This window comes from Eurosta solidaginis, chromosome 3 (genome assembly GCF_040869045.1).
Source record: "Eurosta solidaginis isolate ZX-2024a chromosome 3, ASM4086904v1, whole genome shotgun sequence".
Taxonomy (NCBI): Eukaryota; Metazoa; Arthropoda; class Insecta; order Diptera; family Tephritidae; genus Eurosta; species Eurosta solidaginis.
In genome coordinates this window covers 11,741,843-11,767,330 of record NC_090321.1, presented here as the reverse complement: position 1 = coordinate 11,767,330, position 25,488 = coordinate 11,741,843, and the positions used below count along the sequence as shown (strand labels likewise).

The window sequence follows — 25,488 nt, the reverse complement described above, 5'->3', positions numbered from 1 at the left end:
GAATGGTGAAAAGCGAACATCATGTCATTAAACCTATCTAAATGCAACTTCATGTGTTTTACACGTAAGCCCTTTCATCCCCATGCTTACGTGCTTGGTGATTACATTATTAACCAAGTCACCAGCTTCTCTGACCTAGGCATATTTATGGACCCCAGGCTTGATTTTAAATCACACGTTGAATCTTGTGTAAATAGGGCTAAAGGTACCTTGGCGTTTGTTAAACGATGGTCCAATGAATTTAACGATCCATATGTTACTAAAATTCTCTTTACATCATTGGTGAGGCCCATATTGGAGTATGCTTCGATAATCTGGAACCCGCGTTATCAGGTTCATTGTGATAAACTGGAATCGGTCAAAAACAATTTTTGATTTTCCCTTTGAAACATTTACCTTGGGATACGTCACGGAATCTTCCACCCTGCAGCAGCCGATTGAAACTTTTACAGTTGCCTTCGCTGCAGAGCCGTAGAGAGATGCTTGGTGTCATATTTATAGTAAAACTTATAAGAGGGATGATTTCTAGCCCACTCTTGCTCGGCGAAATTCAGTTCAATGTTGCAGTCAGACCATCTAGAAATTTTCAACTACTGCACACAATTATTTGTAGATCAAATTTTGAAATTCATGAACCGCTTCGTAGCCTATTACAGGATTTCAATAAACACTGTCAAAACTTATACTCTTGCGACTCGATATTCGGAATTAAAAAATATGTACTTACCACGTTAAACACGTAGTTCAAATCGAATGGGTTCCGACCCCCTATAACTCTGTATAAATATCTTTTTTAATCTCTTTACGTTAATTAAGCAACTAAATTTTAAACTTATTTTACTTTGACTATGCGCCTATAACTTTTAGTTAAGTGTTTGCTTTTTGGTTTGTATAATTGTTTATTTGAGTTGGCAGGTAAATAAATAATGTATGTATGTATATAATGCGCTGCATCTGTTATATTCAATTCAATGTATTTTGTTCTTGTAATTTTATAATTATATTGTAATTTGGTATTTTAAATTTTTCTTGTATTTCAAATGGTTACCTATCTGTGAGGACTGCGTCCTGTGGATAAAGAAATAAATATGTAAATAAGCGCCAACGCAGAAAGGTGTTCTATGCAAAAAGAAAACTATGGATCGGGCCCCATATTTCGGACCTTCTCGTGGTCAGTTTACGGTTTTTTGTAAATAACTTTCAACAGAAAAAAGTTTTTGATTTCAGCTTTCGGATTCTAAAAGCGGAGGTCGAGACGCGTCTTTTGGTACCACCTTTGATAATTTGTAGTAAAATTTAAGTGGTGCACCGTCTTGTAAAATGTTACCAAATTTCATTTCATTGCTTATTTCAAAAATATATAAAAATTGTTTTTTTTTAAGAGTACAGCGACAATACTTTCACAAAGCGATTGAAATTATTAGAATCATTAATATATCAAAAAGGGATTACAAATGGAATGTTAACAGTTAAAAATTACTTACAAGACAAAACAGATATTCTTTCGAATCTAGACGGGAAAGCTGTTTCTATTGAGACATTACTAGACGCTCTCCTGGTACTGTACGATGAGTGCTGCAATTCATCTCTAAGACGAGAAAAAACATTAGCTGATTTTATTAAACTAGGTAAGTTATTACAAATTTCAAATCAAATTTAAGGTTTCAACTGTCATATATTGGAAAAGCAAACATAGCTTTTTATTCAAAAACCCTACCACAGGACAGTACTCCTAGCGCTGGACTTATCTTACTGCAAGACTTGGAAGAGCTCTTCTATCTCCTAGTCTCAAAAGGTGGACTGCAAATTATTTGTCTGCCATCTGTCGACAGGCATCGATGTAATTCAGGAACGTATCTACTAAACCCAATGAATTAAACAAGGCGTGTCACAGGGTGGTGTCTTATCCCCGCTTTTGTTTATTACTATATATCGAAGCTCCTTTCGCCACCAGAAAAAGGTAACATTGTATTCTACGCCGTTGACTGCACGATTATGGCTACAGGTCCCGGCTCACCTATCGATGAGGTACGCACTAAAATAAACAGTTATCTCGCTGACCTTATTTACAACTTACACAAAACAAATAATTTCGAGAACCCAGCCGTATGAAGTGAAAAAACACAAGCAGGTCCTTGGTGAACTCCATAAACAGGCGTTGGACTTTTATGCCGGGAATTGCCCGGTGAATCCAGTACTTAACGAAAATTATCCAAAACTTGCGGAAGAGGAACGCATACTCCCCAGGGAAACGCGTGTCACTCTTGCTCAACTTCGTTCTGGATACTGTAACAGGTTAAACTCTTACCTATCCAGAATCAACCCCGACATACAAAATGACAACCATCTCTTCAATTGTAATGTGGAACCAACGCCTCTAACACCCCTTTCCCTATGGTCCACCCCTGTTGAAACGGCAAGTTTCCTTGGACTCCCGTTAGAGTATATTGTTGACAATTTGTGATCGGTCGCGGCTATTAGGTGGGACGAGCATTGCTACAACAACAACAACCATATTGGACATCGACCACGTCAATGGCATTACGCTACCGACTGTTTTACGCCAAAGAATACTGGATGTGACGTACGATCAGGATCTATATTTTTGCCAGCATGCATCCGCAATTGTACTTAAAATCCATAGTCGTAATAAAATCCTCAAATTTCTTGCCGGCAGCACTTGGGGTAAAGATAAAAAGATGCTCATTACCGCTTACAAAGCATTTGGCCGTCCGCTTGCACGCTATGCGTCCCAGATATGGTCGCTGAGCCTAAAGGCTACTCGCTGGAAGAAAAAAGAGGCCTGCCAAAACACTGCCCTCAGAACCGCTATAACTCGCAGGGACTTAAGAAGTCATCTCCGTAAGCATCAAAAAGGTCCTTAGTGATATTTAAAAAAAGGCGTCGGACCTCTATGCCAGGGGCTGCCCGGCGAACCCCTTTCTTAATGCTAAATATCCTTAACTCTCAGAAAAACAAGGCAATCGACCTACGGAGACGGGCGTCACTCTAGCTCAGCTTCGATCTGGATACTGTAACAGGTTAAATTTTTACCTATACAGAATCAACCCCGACATACAGAACGTATGTCCTGCTTGCAACGTGTGCTCACATGACACCAACAATCTTTTCAATCGCAATGTGGAACCAACGCCTCTAACGCCCCTCTCTCTGGCCCATCCTTGTAGAAATGTATTTGTATTTGTGCAAGCGACAGAATTAAGGCAATGCAAAAAGCGCAAGAATCATGCGAAAAGAGTGTTGTAGAAGTAAACAAAATACGGGAAATTGCTGAAGGCTTCAAGCGAAGCAGCGAGCAGGTCTGTGATGAGTTGAAAATAAACAAGGATGACAATAAGAAAATGATTGAAGAAATAAGTAAAGAGAATAAAAAAATGTGCAATGAAATAAAGAAAAATGTTAATAGTGTTGAAGCCAAAGTGTCATACGCAGCGATAACAAAAAATGATGGACAAAAAAAAGAAGTGTTACCAGACATTAGAAAGAATCATCCCCTAATTGTCAAGCCGAATAAAAAGCAAAATATAGAAATAACCAAAACTGACCTAAACTCGAAAGTTGATCCTAAAGGGCTGCAAATAACTAATATAGTAGCAAGGCAAAGCGGAGTTGTTATTGTTGAAAGCGAAAATGACCATGAGCGTGACAAAATAAAAAATGCCATTGAGAAAAATCTGGGAAATAACTATGAGGTTAAGATTCCCAAAAAAGTGAAACCAGCAGTCATGGTGACTGGTATAAATTTTAAATATAGCGACGAGGAACTGGTGCAAAGAATTAAACGACAAAACATTTGTTTAAGTGAAACGGACATCAAAATTGTTAAGCAATATGAAGTGAAAAAGAACGCGAAAAACTATTATAATGCTGTGATAGAAATGAATGTTGAAGCGTTCACAAATGTACTAGCTGGAGAGAGGCTTAATGTAGGTTGGGAACGTTGCCGAGTATATGATGCAGTGCAGGTATTGTGTTGTTTTAAATGCAAAGGCTTCAATCACAAAGCGGCTGACTGCAAGGAAAAGGAAGTATGCACAAAATGCTTGGGTGAGCATAAACATACACAATGCATAAAGGATGCAGTAAACAAGTGCATTAACTGCATACGAGCAAACAAGGAGCTGAATCTAGGACTTGACGAAAACCATGATACTCTGGATAGAACTTGTCCCGTATACCAACAAAAGCTAGATGCAAGGAAAAGGAAAGTTGTTTATTAGCAACCAAAGAAAATCCTTACAGCAGCGCAAAAGTCAAAATATTATTTAAATCGAGATAGCAATATATACAACTTGGAATGCATTTATCTTAATATTAGTAGTATCATAGCGAATAAAATCGAGCTGGAACGTCTTATTGAAATAAGAAGACCAAGTATTGTGTTATGTACGGAAACGTGTACAACAGAACATATCTTGGATTCTGAACTTAGTATTCCGACATACAAATGCATTCGTTGCGACTCTCAAAGTAGGCACACTGGCGGTGTTGTCATGTATGTGAATGAAAATATACAATTTAGCATAGTTTGTAATAAAGCTATCAACATGAATGTGTGGTGCATTATTGTAAAAATAAACAAATGCGCGTTAAAATGGAAAATCGGTGTACTATATCACTCACCAAGTAGCAGTGACTCCACCTTTATTACTTATCTAAATGAAATCATCACTGAACATCTCAAGGAGGCGGATAATAATTTAATAATTGGTGATTTTAATATCAATGTAAATGTATCGTCAACATACTCAAACCAGCTAACAAGTTTATTTGCACAAATGGCAATGATACAAAGGATAAACTTCGACACAAGGATAACAGAGTACTCGTCTACAAGAATTGATTTGCTATTCAGTAACAATGATAAAGTTAAAGCAGTAAATATAGGTGAACATCGCATTTCTGACCATGAGACAATCCACTTCGAAGTGCCAACAACAAAGCTTTGTAAAATGAGAAGGTATGCTACTGTTACATGTTGGGAGTACTATAGTGCTGAAAATCTTTTAACTTTGCTACGAACATGCGATTTCAGCTTTATGTCAATTTCCGGAGTAGAAACTAAAACTAAAGCCCTAAACGAAGTTGTAACTGTGGCTATGCAAGCACTGACTTATATAAAGAGGACCCAAATACAGATAAGAAATAAGTGGTACGACCGAGAATTAACAAACCTGCATAAAAGAAAAATAGAATCTTATAAAACTGCTCGAAATACTGGATTTTGGGACGAATATAACGTCATTAAGAAAATATATAAAAGAACCATAATTTATAAAAAAAAGAAATACATGGAAGATAGAGTAAATCATAACAATGGCGATATGAAACGTATGTGGAAGTGTCTAAAAGACCTCGTCGAGCTTAATGATGTTAAAAAACATATCACTAAAATTGTAATTAACGGTGAATGCCTGGAAAATGAATATGATATAGCTAATGCCCTAAATAACTTTTTTATACAAAGTATTGTGGAAATTAATGATAGCATCGAAGAAATTGTAAATGGGGATGAAATAAGCGCAAATCATAGTAATCCATTTGAAACATTTAAATTTACTGACATTGTAGTGGACGATATTATTATTATCACAAAATCACTTAAAAACAAATATGGCGGCGACAAGCTTTTATCGGAGGGTGTCGTTAAAGATGCCATGACATATACTGCTAATTTCTACAAAGACATAATTAACGAATCCTTAAACAGCGGTATTGTACCTAGTTACTGGAAAATTTCAACAATAATACCTGTTGAAAAAGTAAAAAATACAATGAAACCTGAGGAACTACGTCCAATTAACACGTTACCTACAGATGAAAAAATTATGGAGACAGTGGTGAAGGATCAACTTGTGGCATACTTAGAGAAGCACAATGTGATTATCCCAGAACAATCGGGATTCAGGAAGAGCCATTCTTGCGAAACAGCGTTGAATATGGTAATTGCAGATTGGAAAGAAGACATGGCGGACAAAAAATTTACGGTGTCTGTCTTCTTGGATTTAAAACGGGCTTTTGAAACTGTCGATAGATCTGAGCTATTGGACGTTATGTTTAAAATTGGTATAAGAGGAAAGGCTTTGGAATGGTTCCGGAGTTATTTGGGTGACAGAAAACAGAGAACGATAATTGGAAAGGAGGTTTCATCAGTGGTGGATGTTAACATTGGTTTACCACAAGGCTCGGTCTTGGCGCCAATATTGTTTACATTGTATATCAATGATATCAAAAGATGCTTAAAATACTGTAAAATACGTCTATTTGCGGATGATGCATTGCTTATCATAAGTGAAAAATATGCAGAATGTGCCATGCTGAAAGTACAAGAAGACCTGGACTCGCTATACAAATGGTTATGCCTTAGAAAACTGAAATTAAATGTCGAAAAAACTAAGTTCATGATATTTTGTAAAAACACCAATATCATAAGTAACAATAGTTTAAATAATATTACGCTGAAGGTAAAAAACATGGAAATCCAAAGAGTAGACAAAATTAAGTATTTAGGAGTTTTGATTGATGATAATCTAAATTTTGGAGAGCATGTAACTTATCTGGAAAAGAAAATTGCACAGAAAATAGGCTTCATGTATAGAACATGTAAACATATCAGTCAAAGTCATAAAATATTGGTATATCGTTCAATTATTGAACCACACTTTATTTATTGTCCTACTATTCTGCTATTAAGTAATGATATATATATTAAGAAACTTCAAATACAGCAAAACAAGGCAATGCGATTTATTTTAAAATGTCCTCCAAGAACGCCAAAAATTGTAATGCTCAATAGATTAAACTGGCTTAGTATTAAACAGTCAGTTAGTTATTTCACATTGAAATTTATACACCAACTTAGGTTAGGAATGTTACCGAATTACCTGAGTAGTAAAATACATTATAATCATGAAATCCACAATTATGGAACAAGAAATTGCAATAATATAAGACTGCCTAGAATAAGAACTGAGTTCGCCAAAAGGTCTCTTGAATATTTAGGGTATAAAATGTATAATGAGTTACCTTCTGATTTGAAAGACTGTGAAAATATTAGTAAGTTCAAAGAAAAATTGTTTTTATATTGTACGTCACTAAATGTGACATGAGTATTTATGTTTAATTTATTATTTTAACCTAAACTAGGTCTTAAGGACCGTAATAATAAATAAATAAATAAATAAAATAAGTTTCCTTGGACTCCCGTTAGAGAATATTGATGACAATTTGTGAGTGGTCCGACCTATTGAATGGGGCAAACCACTTCTACAACAATAACAACAACGTCATTCCACACCCTCCTTCCGTGAGGAACTTGAAGTTTTCAGAGCCTCGGCTGTTATACATGGGGAAATTTGAAATGTTTTAGGCAAAACATAGTTGCCCTTTAACAAATAGTACTGTAATAAACAATTGGGCAATTCACATGTGTATCGTATTCATATAAAAATTTAAGATTTGAGCAGTTTCCATGGTTTCCAATATAAAATTTGATTAAGAAATTAGCTTAGGAGGGATTCAAGGGGTTGTGTAGCGCAATATATAGCTTCTCCAACCCAATTGTCAAGCTCACCTTCGAGCGGCGAATCCCGTTTCACTAACAGACGAGGCTCTGGCGACCCCAAGATCCTCATGGAACTTGGGGGTGGGGAGGGAGGGATGGCCTGAAGGTTCAAAGTGGCCATATAAATCGTTCCCGAGATGGTCGGGCCAGCACCTTAATGGTGCTGTGTTACCGGAGCGTATCGGATCTGTATCCGACAAAGGACCATCACATCGATAACACTCCCCAAAGCCTTCGGGGAGTAACCTAATCGCTACAACAACAACAACAACATTAAGAAATAGCACGTGCGGCGAATAGGAGACCTTGTGAATTGCCTAAATAGGACGTACAAGTATCTACAAAAAAGATCTTATGTGATTTTTATTAAATTGAAGTTCATCCTAAGGGTAAAATTTTAAATTTTTGGAAAGGGCCCTTGTGAACTCAGCTAACGAGATATGCGTCATATAGGATGAATTCAGTATTTGTTTAAACTTTTTTTTTTAATGGACGTTGTGGCAGCGCGCTGCCCTCAAGTGGCCCAATGAAACCAGGCTAATCCTGTTCACGCGATCGATTTACATATATATCTATATCATAACATTTTTGCTTTTATGTTTTTTTTTTTTTGCCGAGTCTTTGATGGGCAGCGGTTTGTCAAGCGTCGAGATCTGAGACTGCTCAGTTACAGAAGATATATCATCAGCCAAACGTAATGCTTAAAGAGAACAGAAGCAATCGTTTTATACATTATTTATTAAGAGTGGTGAGAACAGTCTTTTTTTATAGAAAAAATCCGAGCTATGAAATGTGTTTGAGTGAAAGTTATAATCTTGGCATAAATACCGAAAATTTTTATTTAGTTCGAAATTCGTTCTACATTCAGCAGGAGAGGTTTGAAGTGTCTCGAAGTCCGATAGGGAACACAAAAGCTCACTTCATTCAGAAGGATTTGGCTTGAAATTGATCCATTTAAAAGTTTTGTTATAAATATTACACCAAGCATTTCCCTAGGACTAGCAAGAGTTGGAAGATTGATAAGCTTTAATCGATTAGTATAAGGTGGAAGATTATATAAAGAGTCCCATTGATAATTTCTTAAGGCAAATAGTAAAAATTGTTTTTGTATTGATTCGAGACTGTCTGCATGGACTTGATAACGTGGATTCCAAATTACTGAGCCATATTCTAATATTGGCCTAACTAATGTTGTAAAAAGTGCTTTAGTTACGTAAGGATCGTTAAATTCTTTTGACCACCGTTTAACAAATGCCAAAACACCTTTGCCTTTATTCACTGTGGCATTAATATGAAGGTTGAAACTAAGTTTGGAATCCATCATAACTCCCAAGTCAAAAAAACTTTTTACAATTTCTAGACTATAGTTGTTAATTGTATATGAAACTGGCGGCGAAATTCTCCGAGAAAAACACATAACTTAGATTGAGCGGCATATAATTTACATTGCACCAGGTAACCAAGTGATTTAAATCCGTTTGAAGCAAGGAATATTCCTCAACAGACGCGTATGATTTGAAAAGTTTTACATCGTCAGCGTACATCAAGATTTTTGAGTATTTTATTGTATTGGATAAATCGTTTATGAACAACAAGAACAGAATTGGACCAAGATGGCTGCCCTGAGGAACACCAGAAGAAACATTGATGACCCCAGAAAGTGTACTTTTAAAGCTTACTTTTTGCGTATGATTACCAAGGTACGAAGAAATCCAACATATAAGACAGTGTTGAAAACCAAGTTGACCGAGCTTATAAATAAGTAAGGGATGTGATACTTTGTCTAAGGCTTTACTATAATCGGTGTAAATTACAGCGGCGTGAAGGCTTTTTCTAAATCCATTAGAAACGTGAGTGGTAAATTCCAGTAAATTGGTGATAGATGATTTGCCCTTACAGAATCCATGTTGCGAGCTTGCAATTATGGGGGAAATAGGGAACGTTAGATGGTGGGTAACAATAGCTTCAAATAACTTTGGGATTGCGGATAACTTTGCTATCCCCCGGTAGTTTTCTATTGCAGACCTGCTTCCATTTTTATGGAGCGGGATAAGAAAATACTCCTTCCACATTGTTGGGAAAACACCATAAATTAAAGATAAATTAAATAAATCTGTTAGCGGCTGATAGATGTATGCAGCACATTTTTTAAGAAAGTGTGTCGGGATCCTATCAGGGCCGTATGTATATGATACTTTTAAAGTTTTTAAATAAGATAATACATCTTCTGAAGATATAAATGGCGCTCTGATTGAATAACATGTATCAAGTTGGTATGTGTATTCATTAGGCGAAACGTTGGTCTCAAAAGAGTAATTTGATTTGAAAAATTCCGCAAAGAAGCCGGCAATTTCTTGATCATCACTGGAAATATTATCTTTGAATTTCATGGATGATGGAAACCCTTTAACCCTGCGTTTAGAGTTTACGAATCTGTAAAATGCTTTCGGATTGTAAATTATATTTCTTTTCATTTTGCAAAGATAAGCTAGGTAACGCTTTTTGTTCAATTGAAAATACTTATGGCGTAGAATTGAGTACTGTAAGTAATGGTTATGTAAACCCGTCTTCTTAAACAACTTGAAAGACCGAGACTTTTTATTTTTTAAAATTTTTAGCTCTTTAGTGAACCATACTTGGCTTGTATCGGAATGTAGACAAATCCGCTTAGGTACGTATTTTTCCAAAAGACTGTAAATGGTGTTGTAAAAGTGAGAAACGCTTTGCCCCACGTCAGCATTAAATATTGGCCACACTATTCGAGATAGATCACGATTTAATTTTTTGAAATTGGCCTTCGCAAAGTCAAAGCGATAACTGGAGTTGAATCGTTTATTATCGCGGTTACAAGCATTACTTAACACTTCGTAAACTATTTTGAGGGAAGGGTGGTAAACATCTTCAGGTTGAATAATGGGCTCACATCGACTAATGGAATAATTAGAGTCATCATCCACAAAGGCTAAATCTAATACTTTTCCCAATTTATTCGACTGGATGTTGATTTGTTGAAGGCAAAGTTCGGCCATTCCGTCTAGAAACTCAATGTTGGAAGACTTTGACGAAACTGGTACGATATTACAGTCAGAGATGCACCATGAAATGTGCGGCATATTGAAGTCACCCAAGACAATAATGGAATCGGAAGGCTTTAACATCGAATTTACAGTTTTAGCAAGGAAATGTGATGCATATAAACGGCAGTTCAGAAGATGGCGGGATATAACAGATGGCTAAGTAAATGTTGCTATTTGCTAGCTGGGTGCATATGCATAAGAACTCGATTGTATCGATGGCGGGTACGCTAATCTCTTCAGATGGTATTGAAGAGTGTACAGTTAGCAGAACTCCACATCCGATTCTGTTCAGCCGGTCATTTCTATATATTTGGTAGTCATTGCAGAGGATCTCTGAATTAAAGACATGAGGTTTCAGCCAAGTTTCAGTAAAAGCAATTATATCATAAGTTAAATGATATTAAAAACAGTTCAGTTAATTTGGTGTTTAAGCCTCTAACATTTTGATAAAATATATCGCAAAATAATCACTCAAAAACAGAAAGCATCATATCTTGCACGAGGTTTATCGTTCTTATTATTCGAATTTATAGATTTCCTTACAGAGACCAAACGTTTGCCTTAAGACGTTAAAGTTTCCAAAAAAATTTTATGAAACTTCTGATATTAGCAGATCACATTAACTCCACTTTGCGCCAAGGATTCAAGATTCGGGCGGGTTTTACAAAAAAAATGGCTGATGCATACTATTACATTGTATACTGTTAAAGCATCTATCGCTTTTGGCAATAAAACTTCGTCGGACAGGAAGAAATGCGCGAGCACGTTTTGCTGACGATTTGTACTGCATCATTCAGTAGTCAGGGCCAGACGTCTTGCAAACAGGCGGGCACATAAACTCAAACACGACGTGTCACTCATTGCCATCACCCCATCGAGGTCAAAGAAGCCATCTAAAAGGCCACACTCTCTAAATCAATAGGCACAGACGTAATTGCCATGCCAATGCCAAAAAAAAACCTAAGCTACCTAACGCACTTTTTCAACCTGTCGTTGAAGTCCTTTGTCATTCCCCAACAAAGGAAAATGCCAAGGAAGACACGAGTTACCCTGGCCCAACTTCGTTGTGGATACTGTAACAAGTTAAACACTTACTTGTCCAGAATTAACCCCGACATACGTAATGAATGTCATGCATGCACTGTTAAAACAACAACAGCAAGTGATGTTAATAACAAGTTAGGGAAGTAAGTTAGTCTACAATTACTTGTACTACTGAAACTTTTGGTACCAAAAAGTTTGACAAAAATTAAGTTTCAAAAAGTCCAATTTTAAACTTATACATAACTTCATTTTCAATATCTAATAAGTGTTTTATCCGAATTTTATTGGTGCAGTTTATATATTTTCGCGAAGGTTGAAGCAGAAATTGAGTTTGAAAACTCGAAATACTGCCCGAAATAAATAAAATGATCTACAAATAAATGATAAGGGTGGTTACTTAAAGGTATTTCCCACTATGGATAAAACAAATTCTCATCACCACAGAATTTATGTCCCGAATTTAAATTAATCGCGGGAAATAATTTACTATTTGTCCTATGCGATGCCCCTCGAGAAGCCCGAAACACAAAGTACAAATGAAAGTTCGTTCTAAAAATGGGTAAAAACCGGAGACCGATATCTTTATTACTTTTTGATTAATGAGCATTCATAATTCATTCATTGATTGTTGTTGTTGTTGTATTAACGATTCATTCATTCGTAAGTGTACCATATGCGAAAGCTAGCTGCTCGCCGTGTAAAATTAACTGCATTCGAGTAAGTTGCCTTTTCTCCAGGAGCGTTACATATGAAGAATATGTACATAGTTTTGTTTTAATTCTTTGGTGACATACATACATATGTATGTTCATATATCCATCTGATATACATACATATGTATGTATTTCGGTTCCGCTTTCAAATTGTTTTCAGTGCCATAATATTTTTAAATAATTTTAAGTAGTCATTTTGTTAGGGCAAATTTGTTTTCCATGCCCAAGCAAAGAGTATACATTAGACCCATGTACATGAGCTTCATATGAAAGTACTTTTTCTTTACACTTTCATAAGAAACTCAGGCCCTTTCAAATGAATCTTAATTATTTGTGAGGGCATATGGGATTGCCTGAAACAACCCTTGAATTTAACAAAAAAATAAATTTTTGTATTCTAAAAATGTTTTTGAGGCACTTTGAAAATTAAATATGTTAAAATTTATTATTTGAAAAATATAAAAAGAAATAAGCCTGATTATTTGGTTGGGTCTAAAACTTTGCCAGGTGATTGCAAATTAATTTTTTTTAATTGAAAATATGTTTTTGAGGCACGTTGAAATTTTAACCACATATTATTTATAATTTTTAAAAAATATTGTCAGAAAGACAGAGGGTTTAGATGGGACTTTCTACCTGCCAGGTGTTCGACAATAATTTCATGAGTGCGAGTGAACAGCGGTATGCCTGAATGTGAGTGTGAGTGAGATCATATATCGCAGCTCTCTCCAATAGTTTTAAAAGACTTTAATTGAAATAAGCTTCCATTGTAAATAAATAAGGGCTAATCCCAAATAAGGTCCCCGTGAACCGAAAATTAAAAGATAACAGACTATTTCTATGACTTCGCAGTAAAGGTTAACAAGTAACGAAGTCTAAGTCCGGGTGAAACCGAACATTACATACCCAGATGAACACTTGAAATGCTGTTTTTGTTTGTCTTGTGTGCTTAATAGTGTTACAAGGCTGCGCAATAATACATATACATATGGTTCTATTCTGAACAAATTTTTCTTAGAGTTATGGCTCCCGAAACAATGAAAATTTCGCGCATTTTCAATACCATTCTATTCTGGGTCCAGATAAGCTCGTGCCCCAAATTTGGTGAAGATATCTCAATATTACTCAAGTTATCGTGTTAACGGTCAGACGGACAGACGGGCGGACGGACGGACGGACGGACATGGCTCAATCAAATTTTTTTCGATACTGATGATTTTGATATATGGAAGTCTATATCTATCTCGATTCCTTTATACCTGTATAGCCAACCATTATCCAATCAAAGTTATAATACCCTGTGTACAAGTACAGCTGGGTATAAAAATGGTTATGATTATTATTTGCCTTATCCTAGGCCGAAAAATATGATTTAAAAAGAGAGAACATATATTCAGCTATCATGTACACACATTCGTGTACACATATATTATTTTTTTGTGAACAATGTATTGAAAAATTTTTTGAATTTTATTTATCACTTTTTTGTAATCACAGTGAAACCAGTGGCTACATTAATTAAACAACTGCGATTATCGAGAGATGATTTTGAAACAATAAAAATTATTGGTCGAGGTGCCTTCGGTGAAGTTTGTGTTGTTCGAATGCTCGCAACGCATCAGATATTCGCTATGAAGACACTAAACAAATGGGAAATGCTGAAACGTGCAGAGACAGCGTGTTTTCGAGAGGAACGAGATGTTTTGGTTTATGGTGATAGACAGTGGATAACAAATTTACATTATGCATTTCAGGATGATAGCAATCTGGTAAATATTTCGCATACATGGTTAAAAAATATACATACATGGTATAATTGAGCTAAAACTGGCAGTTTCAACTAAAACATAAGATAAAGCAGACCGCTTAACATTTCAAAAGAAATACAGTTATCTTTGTTTTCTTTTAAACGAAATGAAAATATTCTGTGCCCTGCCATGACTTCTTATTTTCTGCCAATTTCACCTCAAATTTAATTTTTCTCCAAAATTTATCGACCATTTTCCAGAATTTGACTAAAATCTTTAAACTCCTAAAGTATGTGAGATAGGAGAAAGCAAATTATGGATACATTTTTGTTAAGCTTCAAGCTTACTTAGGCCCGGTTTAAGTAACCTACGGTTTAAAGCAGCTACATTGGGCGCTTTAACTAAAACGAGAAGTAAAATTATATAAAAAATAGCAAAAAAATGTATCCTCCAGCAGGTTTAGCGGGCGACTTAAATACCCAAATGATTAAGGGGTTGTGTAGCGCAAACCTTCAAGGGGTTGCCGGCGCAATTTATAGCTTCTCCAACCCAATTGTTGCTACAACAACAACAACAGATGTAAATTTTAGTGTAAACGGCCAAAGTGGCCAGGTTATAGAGCTCGTCTTTAACTGCAGCCTAAATATGCACCGAAAATTCGACCCTAAGCATCAAAAATTGCAGGGGTGTATTCTAGGCCAAGTTTAACTGTAGTTTAAACTCGCACTTAAAAACAGGGCCTTACATATTTGATTGGCATTGAAATATCTAAACGGTTTGGGTCGTCCAATAAGTGGCGCCAGTAGCGAATAGTGGCGGCCTCCTCTTTCATAGGCAAGTTGCGATAAGAATAATTTTTTGGCCGAGGTATTATCAGTCAGTTTTGCCGCTGCGACGCAGAACTTTATTGATGCATGCACATTAACGTCGATTTGTTTGGACGAAAGTTAATCGATATCGCGCTATCGATTTTTTGATAGGATTTGGGCTCAGGAAAAAAAGTTCCACTACGCAGACCCAAGAAAATAATTTTCGAGCCTGCGTAACAAAATAGCGAAAGGGTAAATATTTCGACCAAAACACTCCCCAAAACCCAAAAAATATTTTTTTTGTTCAAAAAACTCTTGCAAAAAGTTTGCCGATAACAGTTTTTGAAAAAAAAAAAAAATATTTTTTGGGTTTTGGGGAGTGGTTTTGATCGAAAAATTTACTCGCTCGCCATTTTTTTTTTCGCAGGCTCGTAAATTATTTTTTTGGATATGCGTAGTGGAACTTTTTTTCCTGAGCCCAAATCCTATAGAAAAATCGATGGCGCGATATCGGTTAATAAATCGACCCTGTCTAATGCACATACGATGTTTCTTGGTGGAGAACACCGATGTGTCGATCTTTTTAACAATCGAATTTTTTAGTTTTTTTTTTTTTAAAGCACAAAAATGCAATGAATCTGTGTCAATATTGTCAGTAAAATATGTGACGAATGAGTTTAATTGCACTTCATTTAATAAGAGGGTGTTAATTATTATAGAAATTTCAATTGAAAAAATTCTCACATTATTTGCGGTTTTCATAATAGAAAACCGATCAACGAACATCGAAAAAATAAAATCGATATGAAAGCATAAGCATCGATATTACATCGATCTTATTTCCATCACTATCGTGCAGCTCATTCTTGAAAGCCCCGTCAAATAAACAGTTTTTCATATAAATGTGTTTAACGCAATCTTAAAGCCCCGTCACATAAGCAGTTTTTCATACAGATGCGCTTAACGCAATCTTATGCATTATGAGTAGATTGCACGTATTTTTATGGAGAACGGTAGATTGAGCGACACTGGCGCCATCTGACATGAAAAAGTAGCGAACTTGCAACTTTTGTTGCAAGCAAAGCATTGCTGTTGGTACTTTTCTAAAATTTTTCACAGCTAAAAACTGCAATTTAATAAATGAATAGATCACAAAATATGTTAGCAAGTATTTTTCTTGTATAGTGAGAATGTTTATAACAGTGCTTCGCAAAATTTCGTATGTGAATGGGCAAGACGAAATAAACGTCAATTGCCAAGTCTGAAGTTTCTTTATATTTACAAGCGCAACATCTTGGTTGATTGTGGCGATGTTAATGGAATGCATAAAATTGCGTTGGACGCATCTATATGAAAAATTTAATTGTTGCTCCGCCACAAATCTAGTTTTTTACTCACCGTCGCAAAATCAAAATTTTTGTTTTTTCACTTAAAAAAAAAACGTTGTGCCACTCGGAGTTGCACCTCGGCAGTGATTTGGCAAACACTCCCGAGTGTATTTCTGCCATGAAAAGCTTCTCAGTGAAAACTCACCTGTCTGGTGGTAGATGCCGCTCGGAGTCGGCGTAAGGCATGCAGGTCCCGTCCCGCCAATTAGTAGGAAATTCTAAAGGAGCACGACGCAAATTGGAAGAGTAGCTCGGCCTGAAATCTCTACGGAGGCTAACGCGCATTGCTTTTATTTACTTATTTTATATAAAATTTCAGCTTAAATTTTTAGTGGAAGGGTGCATAACATTCTGGTTTCTCTTTGACAATTAGACCAATTTCTTTTTAACGGAAGTTAATGGATTTTCTGTAATTTCCCGCACATTTTATTTATCTACAGTATCTCGTTATGGATTATTACTGCGGCGGCGACTTATTGACACTTTTAAGCAAGTTCGAAGATCGATTGCCTGAAGATATGGCGAAATTTTATATTGCAGAGACCATTTTGGCTATAGACAGTATACATAAATTGCAATATGTGCATCGAGATATCAAACCTGATAATTTGGTGCTTGATATGAAAGGCCACATTCGGTTAGCTGACTTTGGATCTTGTTTACGTATTGGTCCTGACGGAATGGTTCAATCCAATGTGGCCGTTGGCACGCCAGATTATATTTCACCTGAAATATTGCGAGCGATGGAAGATGGTCAAGGGCGATATGGAGCTGAATGTGACTGGTGGTCTCTGGGCGTTTGTATGTTTGAAATGCTGTATGGCGAGACACCTTTTTATGCAGAAAGTCTTGTTGAAACATATGGAAAGATAATGAATCACCACAACTGTTTCGATTTTCCACCACAAGACAGTCTAGACTATATTGTATCGGAATCGGCAAAAGATTTAATGCGCAAACTTATTTGCGCACCTGAGAATCGATTAGGACAAAATGGCACTGACGATTTTAAAAATCATCCATGGTTTGCAGGTTTGGATTGGGGTAGTCTTAGATACAGTCAAGCGCCCTATATACCCGAAGTATCAAGTCCAACCGACACTTCAAATTTCGATGTAGATGACACCGATATACATTTATCAGATACTGTGCCACCAGCAGCAAATCTTGCCTTTTCTGGTCTACACTTACCATTTATTGGATTCACATTTACGCAATGTAGCTCGCTTTCGGACTTAGGCATAGTAGAGAACTCCTCTTCATTTAACAATGATATGAGCAGAATTAAAAGTTTGGATGTTACCGATGAAAAGTGTAATCTTATTGAAGAAATAAATACTCTTAAGAAAAAAAATTATGATCTGGAAAATAAATTAAATAGCATTGAAATGATGGAAAAAGCATCCTCCGGTGATTGTAATAATGCCGCTTATTTAATAAAGATTAAAGAATTGGAAAATGAGTTGAACGACATAAAACAGGATAAAAATCAAGCAACTAAAGAGTATAACGAAGCACTGGACAGAATAAAAGCGCAAGAAGCGGAATTAAAAGATGCAATTTCCCAGCGTAAATTGGCAATGATGGAATATGCAGAGGTTACCGACAAATTATCCGAATTACGATCTCAGAAGCAAAAGCTTTCACGACAGGTATAACCTTTTTGTTCCTCTATTGTTTCATACATACATAAGTATACTCAAGTTTGCCAGCTTAATCTGTGTATATACTTTTTAACAGGTTCGTGATAAAGAGGAGGAGCTCGAGGAGGTTATGAAGAAAATAGATAGTCTGCGAAATGATCTTCGCAAAGCCGATAAAAATCGACGGGAACTTGAACTGCGTGTAGAAGATGCAATAACTGATGCTGCAAAGGAAAAAATGCAAAGGGAACGTTCTGAAGAATTTTGTCGTCAATTGCAGTCTGAATTGCGTAGTAAAAGTAATTCAGATATGAGCTCGGCATTCTCAGCTAGTGATCCTTCGCGGTACGAAATTGAGCGATTAGAAGTTCAATATTCCGAAAAATTAAACCAGCAACAGGCACGCTATAATATTGAAACATCAGAGCTTCGCGAACAACTTATGGAATCTGAAAAAAATCGAGACTTCTTAATAATGGAATTGCAAAAAACACGGGAAAAATGTGATTTAAGTAGATTAGAATCTCAAAATGATACCGTAGACACTTTAAGTGAGCAAAAAAAAATTTACGAGCAAGAAAAGAGTATGTGGTATGAGGAAAAAAGAAGACTTATAACAGAAATGGATAATTTAAATCAAGCAATAAGACAACTGCAAACAAAGCAAGTCGAAGATCAAAACAATTGCGAAGAGCTTAGGTATGCGTTCGTTGGATGCTTGAATGGTGTATGTACATTGTATGTATATTAGGGTGGGTCGATTTGTATGGACGACAACGATTTTTCGATAGGATTTGGGCTCAGGAAAAAAGTTCCACTACACATACCAAAAAAAAAAAAAATTAATTTCGAGCCTGTGAAATTTCATTTTTTCTCGACTTTGATTTTTAAGGTTTTTTTCATGACCTACTAAAAAATTTTCATATGTATATATATTTTTTTTCAAAAAGCTATTATCGACAACGTTTTTAGCGAACATTTTTGGGTCGGACAGGGTATACATGAAAATTTTACAATCAAATGAAAATTTTTTTAGTAGGTCATGAAAAAAACCTTAAAAATCAAAGACGAAAAAAAGTAAAAAAAAAAAAATTTCTCAGGCTCGAAAATTATTTTTTTGGGTATGCGTAGTGAAACTTTTTTTCCTGAGCCCAAATCCTATCGAAAAATCGATGGCGCGATATCGGTTAATAAATCGACGCAGTCTAATGTATATACATATATGTGATTAGGGCCCTAGTCGTAATATGCGATCCGTGATGAAATACAGTATTCCACATTATAATTATCTATGATTTATAATTATTTTTAAGCTTACATTTTCACAATCTCCACTTAGGCCCACTTGCAGAACGGGATATCAAAGACGACATATATTTAGGGCATACATTTAAAAAAAAAAAATAGATTACGGCATTGGACAGCACCATGATTCAATTACTGTAGGTTTGTTCTCTAAAAACAGAAGCGCTTTGGCACCCCTCTCTGAGAGTGTTATACAATCCGTGATCGAAATAAATTTTTCAAATCGCAATAGCTCTGCAACGGGGGAATTGGACAAAGAAAATATGTGAAATAGTCGCTACGAGTACTTATAAGATCCATAATTTATAATCAATTTAACGAAAAGCTTGACAGATTCATATTTATCGTTTGATTGAAATAGTTTTTTCATACGTGCTCGTATATATTCGAGATTTACTTATTTGAAGGTAATGAACATGCAGATTACCTAGCAAAGCTGGGTGCTACAGCAGCGTTCTATGGTCCAGAGCCTTTTTGTGGACTCACAAAAGCACACACCAGGGGAACTATAAGTTACTGGGAAACAAAACAATTCAGACGTCACTGGATTGACTGCCTAGGGCAAAGACAGGACAAACTGTTTTTACTTCCGGCAACGAAAGTATCAGCCAAACTCATTAATCTAAGCAGGGAGGACCTACGAACTCTCACTGTGTACTATACGGGACAATGTGGTCTACGATGTCACCGAAGTAAATCTATCCGATACTCAAATTTGTCGTTTCTGTGAGCTGGATAATGAAACGTCAATTCCCATTCTCTGCGAACGCACCGCTCTGGCAAGACAGAGACTCTCCCAATTAGGCTGAAAAGTCATACAGAATAGATATACACAAAGGTCGCAGTGCTTCCAGGCCTAATAATAATAATAATGATATTCGAGATTTATGGTCTAATTATACCTACAGTGCATTGCATGACAAAGCAGTACATAGCATAGACCATCGCTAACAAAGACAAGCAAGCAATGTGTGCTACTCTGAGAGTGATGCTCATTTTTCCACTCTTTGCAAAATCAATTTAAACAGCACGAATAGTGAGAGCCGCGCGCATAGCGCATACGTAGAAATCAAAATTCAACAGACATCCATGCGATGTAATGCAATGCACTGCGTAGTCTAATCAAGTACACGACTATCCCATTGAAAAAGATATTGTTGGGAGAGCAATGTTGCTGTGCCCTGCTATGCTATGCAAGTATAATTGGCGCTTTAGGCATCTGAAAAGATTTAATGTTAAATCTTGCAAGTTAAATCTCATGACGCAGAAGATTTAAGTTAAATCTTCATTAAATCTACCATTTTTCAATCATTACAATATTTCAGATATTGCAACCTAGAATTCAAGTGTCAAATATAAATAAAATGAAAAAACGTATCAAAATAGATTGTCAGATATGTTTTTGCTTTGTAGGAGATGCGAAAATGTATGTATGTGTTTAGTTCGAAAATGGTAACTTTTTTTGTGGCTGAAAATCTTCATAGAAATTGAAACTGTGCATGTGGTCGCTCTTTAAATTAAACTGCAGTAGAGACAGTGCAGGTTAAAATATGATATTAAATATATTTTAAGAGTTAAAGCTCTAGGTGGAGATTGAAAAAAGAAATATCGCCCGCGGGCTCTATTTCCTAATCTTTGCGGGCGTTATTTCCTTTTATTGGGAAATTACGCCCGCAGCGTAGTGCTAAAAACTTTAAAACTTTGCATAATATCTGTTTATATTTGCATTATTTTGAATATCATTAGGACAAAGCGCCAAGCAATAATGCAATGGGAGCGCCAAATGTCAGAAATAATCCAGTGGGTGTCGGACGAAAAAGATGCTCGCAGTTACTTACAAGCTCTAGCAACTAAAATGACTGAGGAGGTTGAATACCTTAAACATTCAGGTAAATAATTTTTTCTCTAATAGAACTATCCTGTCGCTTATATTGGAATACATTTATTGGTTTCTTATCAAATCGACTAACTAATAGCAAGAAATTATGCTTTGTCAACTGTATGAAAAAAAAAAATCATAAATTGATTTGATATTATAACTTACATTTAAAAAAATCTTCAGTTTAGTTTTTAGAAAGTGCTCCAAAATAACAATTTTATTTCATTATTTAGGATCATTTCAACAAACGTACGATACGAAAAATTGGCGAAATAGACGTTCTCAAAAGCTGGATAAGATGGAGTTATTGAATTTGCAGAGTTCCCTCCAGGCTGAGATTCAGGCTAAAACCCTTATTTCGGAAGAACTAAGCCGCACCCGAGCAGAACTTATAGCAACTCAAAAGTATGTATTAGGTTTCAATTGCATTTATACATGATCCTTGAACTTGATCGACATTCAAGTTGAATATCAAATAGGTCGAACTATTCTAGTAGTTCGAATGATTCGACTAGTTCGAATAATTCGAATAATTCAAGCAATTCGAATTATTTAAAGAATTTAAATCTTTAATAGACAATTTGATTGTAGTGATCGTGTAAAATAGAATGAAATTATAATATTATTTTATTAAAATTGATTTTTACATTTACTAATATTTTGAATAATAATCAGAAACTTATATCTAGGAAGTTTGTTTGCTAAAGTATTTGAATAGCACGATGTTACAATAGTTCGAACTACTCGAATAATTCGAATATCGAGTCGAATAATACCCCTAGTATTCATATGAAATATGTATCGTTGAAAACATTAAGTCGTTTAATGAGTTTCATTAAGACGTTTGCGGACACTAAAAATTTAAAAGAGTTGCAAAAATACATAGCCAATTATTTTTGAATAAGCCAAATTTAAAGTAGTATGCACCTATAAAAAAAAAATACGAACAATTCTCTCTAACTTGCGCGTACTGCATATTTTTATACTCAACGTGCACTTGTACACAAGGTATTATAACTTTGATTGGATAACGGTAGTACGTTTGGATAACGGTAGTACGTAATGGCATAAGAAATCCATATATGTATCAAAATTATCAGCATCGAAAAAATTTGGCCTTCCGTCCGTCCATTAACACAATAAGTTGAGTAAAAATTGAGATATCTCTACGAAATTTAGTATACTGGCTTATCCGTGCCCAGAATAAATCCCTATTGAAAATGGGCGGAATCGCAAGATAACCACGCCCACTTTTCCAATATCGAAAGTTTCGAAATATAGAAAAAACGCCATAATTCATTACCAAAAATCGATAAACTAATGAAACTTGATATGTGGATTGATCTTATGTTAAGAAATAGAAATGTGAAAAAAATTAAAAGAAGAGAGTATTTTAAGTCATAAATCCTAAGCTGTTAAAGACATGTTGCAATTTAGCAGGGAGGTTGTGCTTGCATTTATAAAAAAATGTGTATTAAAATTTGGAATCGAAAAATTGGAAAAAGCGGTAATTTGTTACCAAAGATAGATAAGGTCCTGCAACTTTTTATGTTGGTTGACTTTAGGACTAAAAATAGAAGTTTTGAAAAATGAGCGTTGCACCGCCTACATTTAGAAAAATAAAATTTCAAAGATTTTACGCCGTAAATCAAAAGACATCATATTGAAACATGGTATGGAGATTGTCCTAAATATTATCCATTGACATTCTCAAAAGAAACGGAATCGGTTGACTACCACGCCAACTTAAAAAAAATATATAGAAATTTCGAAAAAAGTGGGAATTTTATTATTAAAGAGCTATGGTGTGACGGAACTTGACATGTTGGTTGACTTGATTTCGAAAAGATATAAATTTAGTAAAATCATGGAAAATGCGCTTGGCAGATTGATGACGGTCGCACCCATTGGATGGGGCGAAGCACTGCTACAACAACATGAGCTTGGCAGCGCTCACATTTATAAGAAATTTGTAAAAAATGGAAAAAATTATATCATTCATTACCGAAGACCGACAAATTGATGAAACTTGATATCGACGCAACGTATGACAACTAACACCTGCAAAATTTCTTATGAAAACCGGCACTTTTGGCTGACGAAAATTAGTAATTTCCCTTGGCTAACGAAAAGTAGCATTTTCGTTTTCTGACTAACGAAAACTAGCAAGTTATTTTTGCGAACCTGCTTTTCTTGCTCCTGAGTCATGAATATGTATGTATTGCAACAGCTGAATCTGCCGACTAATGAAATTGAGTAATTATCATTTAATACCGAAATGAAATAATTAAGTTTTCCTCTTCACACAGGACTAAGTGCTACATTAAGCGAACATCTGTCAGCAGCCCAAAAAAAAAAATTAGACTTTTACAAAAAATAGTTAAAACGGATAGCCTCTTCCTATTTAACTTAAAAGACAATCAAAATAAAATGCAGGTGTAACTATTAATAGATGTTACAGCTTACCAAACATGTAATCATAACAATTGAGCGCTAGACCTATCAAAGGCTTTGGCCTGAAGTCACGCCAATTATCCTGTTTCGCAGAAGATGTAAGTCTTACTCCACCTGTCGCTATCATCTCCATGGAAGGGGGCGTCTTCATTCAGCTTATGACCTAGTCAACAAAACCTTTGAGCTTTTATTCGTTGCACTAAAGCTCAAAATTAAACTTTGTTATGTACACGCAATTTATTTTAAATGATTCCAGGTTTATCCCTGCCTCACATTTGGGTGATATCCTCAAAACTGGTTGGAATAAAGTTCATCTTGAACACCTTTTGTTGATTTTCCTTACCGTGTAAACAATCAAGGGAATATCCCCATAAACTGCCAGCTTTTGAAATTGGTTTCATAACACAGGCCGACAGCATCTCAGACCCAGAAACCGGACTATATATTTTCGAAGGATTTTGATGCGATGAATTGAAATCTGGACTCAAAATTGCTCTATCAGCTCTGGTTTTCGAGATATCCTAACCTTAAAGTGCAAAAAACACTGTATGCCCATATTTGAGGTTATGTAGCCTTGCAGATGTTTTATTTCACCAAAATAATAGGCTGGCATCTTTAAGTACAAGTCTTTTTTTAAATGGCGTTGAGTTTTGCTCAAATATAATTTTTTTCGCTGAGATATCGCATTTTGAAATTTTCATGTTTCTAAATTTTCCTACACCTGAAAATCGATTGAGATAACATAGACATGATATAGTCGATTACTAATTTTCTTGTTTTTTATTTTTCTTCAAATTTTGTCTCACACCATAAGAGTGCCAACTCACCACACCCTTACACTATCTAACCCTCGGGTACCAAGTCACAGCCCTGACCCCTAAAAACCACCCCTACCACACCACAAGCAGGCAAACCCAACTAACCTTGGGAACAGCTAGTTTAGTCGCATATTTTAAGAAAAATAAGACTCAATTCAAGAAAATTAGTAATCGACTATATCATGTCTATTTTATCTCAATGGATTTTCAGGTGTAGGAAAATTTAGAAACATGAAAATTTCAAAATGCGATATCTCAGCGAAAAAAAAATATTTGAGCAAACTCAACTCCATTTGAAAGAAGAAAACTTGTGCTTAAAGATGCCAGCCTATTATTTTGGTGAAAGAAAACATCTGCAAGGCTACATAACCTCAAATATAGCCAAAAACGGTGTTTTTTGCACATTTAGGTTATGATATCTGGAAAACCAGAGCAGATAGAGCAATTCTGAGGCCAGATTTGGATTCAACGAATTATAAGCCCTCCGAAATATAGTCTAGTTTCTGGGTCTGCATGTTGGTTAAATTTTGTCGGCCTGTGTAATATTCTCGAGTTTCACTGTCCCATGGCTATTTATGGCAGAAACACCAGTGAAAGACTTAGGACTCGAGCTTACTCGAAGAGCATTATATTTGTGATTCGCCTTATCATTGCATAAGCATTGGTATCATTATTATTTTAGTGATTAAAACATGGCTTCTTAATTCGTTGTGTATAATTTGTTTTAATAAAATTATGAATCTAATTCTAATTTATAAAAAAAACAACAAGAAACCTACCATCTCCCGAATAACGAGTCACATTTACTTTTATGTAGACATTTAAAAAAAATTTACAAATAAATTACTCTCCAATAGGGATCTACGTGAGAGCCGTAGCCGTTGCGACTCTGCCTTGCATGAACTTCATCATAAAGAAAATGAGATTCGAGATATACAAAAAACATTAGAAACTTCGGAAGGATGTAAGTATATTAACAACTCTATTTTATTTTTAATAGACATAGTTAAATATATTATAATTTT

General features: G+C 35.5%; 1 protein-coding gene across 4 annotated transcripts in view; it reads left to right on the top strand.

Annotated features, from left to right (window-relative positions):
• gek (serine/threonine-protein kinase gek) overlaps positions 1 to 25,488 on the top strand; it is a 104,272-nt gene that overhangs the window by 1,271 nt on the left and 77,513 nt on the right. For 2 of the 4 annotated variants that reach the window (XM_067770793.1, XM_067770790.1), the window contains exons 2-8: positions 1,383 to 1,628; positions 13,917 to 14,188; positions 16,805 to 18,016; positions 18,105 to 18,706; positions 21,059 to 21,201; positions 21,425 to 21,596; positions 25,321 to 25,427. In XM_067770793.1, coding sequence (XP_067626894.1) covers positions 1,383 to 1,628; positions 13,917 to 14,188; positions 16,805 to 18,016; positions 18,105 to 18,706; positions 21,059 to 21,201; positions 21,425 to 21,596; positions 25,321 to 25,427 — 2,754 coding nt within the window. The remainder of the gene's footprint in view (positions 1 to 1,382; positions 1,629 to 13,916; positions 14,189 to 16,804; positions 18,017 to 18,104; positions 18,707 to 21,058; positions 21,202 to 21,424; positions 21,597 to 25,320; positions 25,428 to 25,488) is intronic. The other 2 variants (XM_067770791.1, XM_067770792.1) reach the window with 2 other exon arrangements.